General features: G+C 36.2%; 1 protein-coding gene across 5 annotated transcripts in view; it reads right to left on the bottom strand.

Annotated features, from left to right (window-relative positions):
* Nucleotides 1–1658: 1658 nt before the first annotated feature.
* OCIAD1 (OCIA domain containing 1) overlaps nt 1659–9939 on the bottom strand; it is a 48754-nt gene continuing 40473 nt past the window's right edge. For all 5 annotated transcript variants that reach the window (XM_072620725.1, XM_072620722.1, XM_072620723.1 and 2 more), the window contains exons 8-9: nt 6984–7136; nt 1659–2206 (exon numbers count right to left, since the gene is read on the bottom strand). In XM_072620725.1, coding sequence (XP_072476826.1) covers nt 2169–2206; nt 6984–7136 — 191 coding nt within the window. In that variant the 3' untranslated portion in view covers nt 1659–2168. The remainder of the gene's footprint in view (nt 2207–6983; nt 7137–9939) is intronic.

The raw sequence follows: 9939 nt of genomic DNA, 5'->3' as shown, positions 1-9939 counted from the left end.
CTATATTAGACAAATGGCAGAAACTATATATTGACTTGAAAATGATGCCATACAATGTAATCAACATGTTTACTATGAGAAAGACATTCAGAATTTCAACTGGCAATGCTCAAATGAACAGCACCTCCTATTCAAGCCCTGAGACGGCAGGATTGAGTACAAGCACTTTTTAACATTCATTTTTCTAAGATTTTGAGTTCCAAATTTTTCTTTCTCTTCCTTCAGTTCCCCATCCCCAAGACAGCAAGTAATCTGATATAGGTTATATACATACAGTCATATTAAACATATTTCCACACTAGACATGTTGTGAAAAAAGAATCACAAGAAAAACACAAGCAAGAAACAGACAAAAAAAGTGAAAATGGTATGTTTTGATTTGCATTAAGGCTCTGTAGTTCTTTCTCTTGGATTACCGTATTACTGAGAAAAGTTAAGTCTATCATAGTTGATCATTGCACAACGTTGTTGTTACTGTGTACAATGTTGTCCTGGTTTTGCTCAGAATATAAGCATTGTTAAAAAAAAAAAACTGCTAGTAATGCTGGGGAAAAAAACCTACTTCCTTCACTTTTCATCGTTATTTTTTAAAATTAACCCTGTAGAAAAAGTTGCAATAGGCGCCAATTGGGTCTTCAGATACATAGTGAAAAAGATTCATATTCATTTAAAAATAAAAGATTCACTGTGCCTGGCATTAGTGGAGGAAGGCTTGGTGACAGGGATAAGGAATATGGGGGGAACTGTGCCTTGGCCAGAAGATTAGTGCTAAGAAGGGGTGAAGTATAGCTTGGAATCAGATATTCATTCTCCACCAAAAGAAAACCTCCCCAAACCTGGGCAGCACCTGGTTGAGGGAAACAGACTTCCATGGACCTCAGGTCACCTGGCTGGGCTAATTATTCCCAAATTAAGTTCATAAACACCTCAAACTGCGTGTCCATTTTCCCCTTCTAGGGGTAATTCCCATCCCCTCCAATACACTGCAGGTATGGTCCCTCAGAGATTGTTCAATTAAGCTTTGCCAGAATACATCTCTTTCTTTATTATTATTATTGTTGTTGTTACTGAAACATTTGTGCAAAAAAAATCAAAAGTTGTAACCTATGTGGTAGTTACACATGATTAGCAATAGGAGGTGGTAAAACCATAAGTACACTTTTATCTGCCTGAAACTAGGAGCACAAATGGGTTTTACAGAAAAGAATAAACGTGTGCCAAATTATTGTTCCTAAAAGACCTGTGCTTTATTTTTGAAACACGCTTGCTTGGCCTTTTCTTTTGGCCATTTCCTTCCAATACACTGCATACAGATTTGTCAGAGTAGTCATTTGATGATGAGTCACACGTACTCTTAGAATTATTTAAAAAGTTCTAAGATCAAGGGAGGTAGCTGAGTCATCTAGACAAATTCCTCCTTTTATGGATAAGGAAATTGAGGACTTTAAAAGAGGATATGACTTTCCCAAGGATATGTAAGTGATCCAGCTGATGTTTCAACCCAGGTCCCCTTATCCCACATTCAGTATTCTAATAAAATAGATGACCAGAAGTTTTCTTTCCTATCCTGATGTAACTCTATCTGCTTGTAAGTATGCTCACAAGTTCACTATAAGTTAAAAAGACAGAACCACATATTCAATAAATACAGGAATGGCTGCATATTATTTTTAACTTTAATTGACAAGATATACAAGAAGACATGGCAAACCTTTTAGGAAAAAAAAAGCAAATTTTTCATATGGGGGTTTTAATACTTAACATTTGGGTTACTTTGCCCATATGTGCATAAACACACATATAGTACTTGATCAATCTGTCTATGCCCATTCCAGTCCATCAGAGTCTTTTGATGACACTTTTTAAGAATAGTTTAGCCAATTTTTGTAAACGATTTTATAGACTCTATAAAATCATAGTCCCGTACCTTCATTCATCCAACCAGTGTTTGTACACTGATAACAATATTAACCATAAAGTCCATAATTAAATTTAAGCCTTCTGTTAAGCCATACTACTAAACCCCAAGTTTCTTCTTTTAAATATGCTTGTGGAGGCTGCTTCCGTACTTTTCTGCAGATGCTCATAACCACCTAGATGAAGCTGATTAGCTGAAATTCTCTCCAGTAGACTCAACACAAACTCTCTTCAGTAGATGACAAAATTTTTCACTCATCCCAAGTATCTCCATATTGATTTACTTTTCCTAGGGAATTAAGCACACAATTGAGACTTCTAAATAAAGAATTTTAATTTAATAATATCATCTAAAAATTTTGCTAACAAAGAAAAGCCATAGTTTTTTTCCCCTCTTTTGTCCAGAAGCACAGGAAAATCTGGTAATTTGCATCTAATATTAACACGAAATGTTTTATTACAGTTTTAATTTACCAGTGAGCTGCATTCCAAAAATTTATTCTTAAGTCACTTGTTTGAAACTCAAAAAAAAAAAAAATTCACACAGAAACAATGTCATAAAGACAAGGTTAGGTTTTCAGTCCATAAAAGCATGCTTATCCTGTAACATAGACAACATAGCAGAACAGAAAGAACACTGGATTTGGAGTCAGAGGAAATGGGTTAAAATCCTATTTCTGTACCTGTGGGACTTTGGGTAAACCACTCATCTTCTCTATGCCCAGGTTCTCCCATAAAAGGAGGTCAGGGAGGATGCTCTCTAAGGTTCATCCCAGCTGTATCTCTATGTTATATCCTCATGTGATCATATGGTTTCCCCTAAAATGAACTGTAAGCTCCTTGAGAACAAGGACTATTTCCTTGTGTTCCTGCATCCCTAAGAATCTAAGATAGTCCCTGACAAATAAACAGATGCTTAAAAAATGCTTGTTAACGTAGGTAGCTAAATGGCATAAGCTGATACGAGGCCTGACTTCGGAGTCAGGAAAGAATCAAATCCTGCCTTAAACACTAGGTGTGTGACCTTGGCTAAGTCATTTAACCTCTGAATCTCAGTTTCCTCATCTGCAAAATTAAAGGGTTGGATTCAGTGGCTTCTAAGCTTCTTTAGACCTCTAGATCTATGATTCTATGACGGATAGGATTCTAAACTATAGTATTACTCATATTCCCTCACTAATTGGATTATAATTTCCCAAGGGCCATATTGGGAGTAGAAGGCTCTGGTCAGAGATGGTTCTCAAAGGTGGCTGGGAGAGGAGGGAAGGTAGGCACAATGTAGTGTCCTTTCAGCTTTTGTAACAATTATTTCCACCGAATGGCATGGGGTGGGATAAGGACTCAGGGAAGAGAGTAAAAGGTCATATTCAATATCAAACAGTACCGAAGAAATAAAAAGTATTAATTTTCAATGATTCTCAGAATAAAAAAGCTTAAATAAGATTAGGAAAAAGTATAGTGAGACAAAGAAGTAATGAAAAAAGTTGAGCTAATTTTTGAAATGGCAAGCTGGCATATAATTATATCACTTATATTACTTGTTTTACTTATATTACTCACTGCTGTACATCTCCAACAAAACTGTATTATAACAATATATGCCATAAAACCACAGGTATTTTCTATGTTATCACAGAAAGTCAAAATTGCTATCCATCCACCCATCTACATACAATGAATACATGTTGGATTATATTAGTAACTGAAAGCAAAATCTCTTTTTTAAGACACAGGTATATTTCACTTCACACAACAAACTTTACATAACGTATAACTGAGAAGTTGCATGAAAATAACAGTTTTACAAATTACTCATATTTGAAATGCACTGGGGTCTTTTCTATTTAAAATAACTAAATCCTCTCACAAAGGGAGGAATCCTTTTGTAATGTGAATTATCAAACTCTAATTTATCTGTTTTATAAATCTGGATAGTGCCTTGAACATATATAGAAAACACCAAACAAGCATTAGTTGAACTGAATAATAAAACTATCTTAAACTGGGGGCAAGCCTGTACTTAGATGCTAACAATTTTAAAGAACTAATGGAAAACAAGAATGCTGATGTTTTATAACTGTTTGGAATTCTCTGCTATGAAGTTGTTTGCCCATCCAGAAATGACTCAAGTTCAGTGCCAAGGACCTCTTCCTTCCTTTCTTTAATTTATAAAACAGAATAGTAAACTTCTGAAAACAATGACACATCCTTTTAAATTCCACAACTTAAAAAAAACTGAATTCTACACTGCGAAAACAACTCAAGAAAATAGCAATGCCATTCTATTTTGAGAGAACAATGCTATTTAAAATATGCCCCAAATAAGGACTAACTTAAGTTTGATTGTTTCATATGCTCTGTGCAATGCCCAAATGTCAGAGGAAGAACTAAAGGCTAAAATAAACTGAAAACAAAGTTTGTCCAGTTGTGTCTAAAATGAAGAACTAAATGACACATTTAAGATATAGAAATTGTAGTTTATGAGATATGACTATAAAACTTTTTAAGAGATCTTTATCCGAATGAACATGTCCAGAAAAGTCGTGGCCTTTTAAAATCATCACAGGAAACCATGTTCTTCTCCACGTCACTGACATTGGTCAAAACATCTTCAGAATTCCAGTCAAACTGATGAATTTAGTCATGAACTGGCTGTGCTCAGGGTTCTCATTCATCTCAGTCAGGCTTAACTCTAAATGAGCGATTTTTAAAAAATCACATCCACTCAAATGATAACCATCTCTGAGAACATGCAAAAACAAATTAAAAAACAAAACAAGATGCTTTGTACGACAGCCACTCATTCTGCCTCCTTACATCTCCCTCCTGATGACACGGCATCCTTGGTTACTCCTCTGAGCAGAAATCACACTTTGACTCATACCCCTGACTCACTGCTCCTGGTGGAGGAGTCAAAATACTTCATGTTCCCCAATGTCACTTCAAGACTCTCCACCCAACCTCCTCCTTCTCTTTAAAGGATCAATACATTTTTATCAAGATTCTGGCAATCAATGCGCAGGACATTCTCCTTTCCTCCATGAGTTCAGTGTCTGGGTTGTACAGACTTTCTCTCCTCCCCAACTCCTTGATATTCCTTTAAGCAGCTCAACTGCCCAGGTCCTCAATTTATTCACTTCTGCTGACCTACTTCTCTACTCCACCTCGCAGCTACGCAGAGACGGCTAAACACCCTTGACCTTTCCATCACCTGCAAGCACTTCCATGTTCAGGAGCCCTAAAATTCCTCTATCTTACCATAACAGGTCATTTTTCTGCCTTTCCTTGCCTTATAACCCCTGATGCTGTCATTCCTTCTCACTCTCACCTCCAGCCCCTCAACTTTTCCATCTTTCCCAGGTCATTACCCCTGAGCTGGCTACACTTTCTTCCCTTCTCCATCTTGACCCTTTGGTGAACCAGTTCAACTCTACACTAACCTCTCTACTCATGAACACTTTGCTCCTGATCCCACTGCCAATCCTGATGTACCAAGTCACAGTCTTAGATTACTCCATCAACTGCTGCTGTCTCTCCTATTCACGTGCTGCTGAACAAAGCTAGGGAACAAACCATGCTAACTTGAGTCTACTACAAATTCCTGCTTCATCTCAGCTGGGTCCTCACTGCAGCAAAATGATTCTTTCACAGATCTCTAACCAATTCATTAACAACTTTTAGCACAGTAACTTTACCAAATCTCCCATAGGTCACCCTCTACACACAGTCATTTACCGAGATTTCCCTTTTCTCCCCTCCTCCTCATCTCATAAGACTAACATGACTTTCGCTGTTATTTCTCCCTTCACCCTTCTCTTATTACAGAGGCAATGCTTCTCCATGCCAAGCCAAATCCCTGTCTCTGTACATGCAAGTAATCCCTTTCTCCAGCACACTGACCCCCATATCAACTCATCTCTCTCGCTTATCTTCAATCTTTTTCTACTGATTACCACTCTACTACCAGTGAACCTGCCCTTGTCTTTCCATACTTAAAAAACCCTCACTTGATCCATCCATCCCTGCTATCATCCTCTTATCTTTCTTGTAGATAAACTCTTTGAAAAAACTAGCTTTCCTGCTTTAAATTTTTCCCTACTTCAGTCCATCCTCTACTTAGCTATCAAAATAATCTTCCTCAAGTACAGATGGGACTGCAGATGTCAACCCCTCTGCTTTGGGCTTTTAAAGCCTTCCACAAACCGCACTCTTCCTAGCTTTTTAGTCTATCTACACTTTATTCCTCCCCCCCATACTCTACAATCCAGTGACACACCACTCCTGGCTGTTCTGCTACAAGACACTCCATCTCCCAATATTTTCACAGGTTGTCAGTTCTCCATGCCTGGAATTCTCTTCCTCATCTTTGCCTCCTGACTTCCTGCAAAGCCTTCCCTCTCAGATTACTGCTAACAAATCCTGTATATAACTTGTCTGTACAGAGTTGTTTCTATGTTCTCTCCCCCATTAGAATGTGAACTCTTTGAAGAAAGGAATTTTTTTCCTTTCCTCTGTATCCCCAGTGCTTGGCACACAATAAGCACAACAAGCAGCAAATGTACACTCCTAAGGTGGTTACACTGAAGGAGACAATAGTCATTTGTATTTCTAAGTTCTGTTATTGTACAGACATGCAGTTTCTACGATTATGGAAATTTCCTCTAATGATGCAAACCAGCAACTCATCTGTAACTTACAGAATAACTGAGAGCACTGGGAAGTTAGAAACTTGTCAATGGTCAGTCTAATTCCTAGAGGATCACTATCTACTGTGCCATACTGTTGCTCAAGTTCTGGTATGCTTGTTAGAAAATCTTATTTCTTTTTGAGTCAGTACCTATTTTCATAAGTAATTTAAGTTAAAATACAGTGGTCTGGGATAGTAAAAACTATTAAATTTTAACACAACCAAATTCTAATTTGAAATGTAATTCACAGTTTAAAAAAATTTATATTTACTTCATAAAATTTAATTTCTAAGAAATTAAAAATACCTAACAATTGTGGAGGTTATGCTGCAACTTAAATGCCACTAAGAAAAATGACTACCTAATAAGCTACTGTACCTTGCTTTTTTGGTGTTCTTTCTTGCACAGACCTGAGTGGGGTGTCACCTTTTTGTGACAAAGTTACTTCATATGTTTCTCTGTTCTTATTCCTTAATTCTTCATATGTAACAACTTTTCTCTTAGGACTTTCTTCCACAGTTGTATCAGGTTCTAAAACAATGAAGGGAGATAAATGATCATAGAAGGCATGGTATAAATGCAATGCAACTCAAATGAAAAGTCCCATTTGATCATACATTATAGTAAATAAACAGTTCAATTTTTTGTCACCATGCTTTTGAAGCACATTACATTTTTTTTTAAAAGTAACAGAGAGGAAAATCAGTTCCTCTAGTACTTTAAGACTGTTTAGCTTATTTCAAAGCTTAAAGTCAAAGTTTGTAACTGCTACAGATTAAGTCTAACAAGAAAAAGTATTCTATATATCATCACAGAAGATAACAATTTAAACTCTTTAAGATGTTATGAACTGGGAAAATACTGAGACTACACACAGAACTAAAGAGTTCTAAAGTTTAGTTTTAAAATTAAAACTTTAAAACTAAACTTTAGTTTTAAAATTAAAACTTTAAAACTAAACTTTAGTTTTAAAATTAAAACTTTAAAACTAAACTTTAGTTTTAAAGCTAGAACTAAAAAGTTCTAAAGAGCTAAAGACTTATGCAAAAAAGATACGAACTAAAACAAAATCAAAGTATGCAAGCATTTATACATATCTAGCCATTCATTTTTATTACTACTTAGCATTTCTATGTATTTAATACAGGGGTTCTTAAACTGGGGTCCATAGACCCACCTGTAGAAATATTTCAGGGTGTCTGTGAACTGAGTTGGAGAAAAAATTACATCTTTATTTTCACTTACCTCTAACTGCAATTTAGCATATTCTTCAGTTATGAATGTAAACAACAGACATTATTCTGAGAAAGGGTCCATAGGCTTCACAAGATGGCCAAAGGGGTTCATGACAAAAAAAGTAACTTTAAGAATCCCTGATTAAATACTTTTTTGATCGTTTTTCCTAATAATTCCATAAGATACCTCAGAAATAAACTGCCACCAATTCTGGATAATTAACTAGTGCTTACTGGCTATGTATAAGGAATAGGATGTGCAACTTTTTAAAAGTGAAAAATTTTATACCTAGGAATAATGAGGTTTGCTTAGTAATCCAAAGCCAAACGAGAATTCACAATTTTAGAATTTCTAGTCCATAACTACATCTAATAAGCAATATGTACTTACATATTTTGTATGTTTATGTATACGTTTAACGCCCCCACATGTATGCGTATTGCATTATGCATATACATACGTCCATTGTATGTGTATGTGACCACACACACACGTATGTATGTATTCAAAATAATGCCAATCTCAACAAAGGGTCTTCAAGAACAATTTTTTTTCCTGTTTACTTCATTCCAAAATATATGCCAAAGAAGGTGGAACTTACAAAGAGGTATCATCTAAACTCCTATTTTTATCAGGAAATCAACATTTATAACTTTACCTCCTCCAGAGGCCAGTTCTGAAAACACCAGCCCTTTACATTATCCCAAAGATAAATACTAGTTTAAAAGAAGTGGAAGTGGTTACAATTAGTACTCACTGTGACAGAACAAAATAAAAGCAAGCACTTCACCTCTGAAATATTATCTCAGGGGAAAACCAAAATAGTTCAACAAAAATCAAGGGAAAATGTCCATATACATTTCTAAAGAATTTTTTGTTATCAAAATTATACATTGCAAATAACCTGAATGACTTTTCATACAATTCCTAAAATACTTTTCCAAGATGCTTTGAAGACAAAAAGGGTATGATTTATTTTGAATACAACTGAAAAAAATCAAGGTAACTAAAAAAAGACACTTCATAAATGATGACTGTTTAGGAGTTCAGGAGCAATGCCTAATTAAACATTTTTCAAAACAAAAAACAGGTCTATAAGATGCATAAAAATACACATGATACAGTTACAGTCTTTTTCTCCCTCTCTTAACTCAGTGCTTTGTACATGGATTAGTGGATGCTTTCTCTTATTCTTTATGTTGCTATTTTCTCACTAAGGTCCTACCCTAATGTTTCAATAAGACATTTTTCAAAAGGCATCCCAGTGCAGTACAAGTTCAAGTAGGTCTACTGCAGGTAGAAAGACTCCCAGCACAGTCCCAGACCTAGGATGTACATTGATATCTACTGGTCAAAGTCAAAACTGGAGAGGCCAGTTTATCAAAAGAAGGAATCAGGAGACCTGATTTCTAATAATCCTTGCTCTTTTGTCAATTAGCTGTGTAAATTTAGGCAAGTTTCTTAAGACTCAGGGCTTCAGATCTGAAGTGAGATTACTAGAGAATAATAGCACTCTCTAGAGAAAAAGGAAATTTGGAAGAGAGAAGGGTATAGAACAAAAGATAATTCATTCCATTTCAGACACAGGATCAGGAGTTCATAGACTTAAGGCTGCATTTGGCCTCTGAGGTAACCTAATCTAACCTTCCGTGAGCACAAGCAGGGGCGGGGGGGTTTCTCTCTTGGAGTTCAGTTTTCCAGGCTCATGCTAAATTGTAAACATCTGAAGGATTAATTTCCTTTCAACCCTGGTCATTCACAACTCTAACACATCAGGTGCTGAGTCACAGTTTTAGTCCCTTTTGGCTCTGAGCCAGCTGCTGAGCAACATGGGCTTTGGTGCCTTCTGGCTCTGAGCCTATTAGTCAAAAGTATGTTTTGAGTATATTCTGAGGTGAGTTATTGCCTTGGGGCTCAATCATGGGAAGAATGTTTTCCCTGAGGTCTTTTTGATTTCCCTGAAGACACCCTGGGTAGTTGTTGTTAAGGCTCTGCCCCCTTTGTGAACTCAGATGTTGGTGTTCTCTTGTCTGGTGATGTATACAAATTGTTCTGTTTAGACAGTTGGAGCCCTGTCTATCAGACATGTTAATTTTTC

Source organism: Notamacropus eugenii, chromosome 6 (assembly GCF_028372415.1).
Source record: "Notamacropus eugenii isolate mMacEug1 chromosome 6, mMacEug1.pri_v2, whole genome shotgun sequence".
Classification (NCBI taxonomy): domain Eukaryota; kingdom Metazoa; phylum Chordata; class Mammalia; order Diprotodontia; family Macropodidae; genus Notamacropus; species Notamacropus eugenii.
This window is presented reverse-complemented; position numbering and strand designations above follow the sequence as displayed.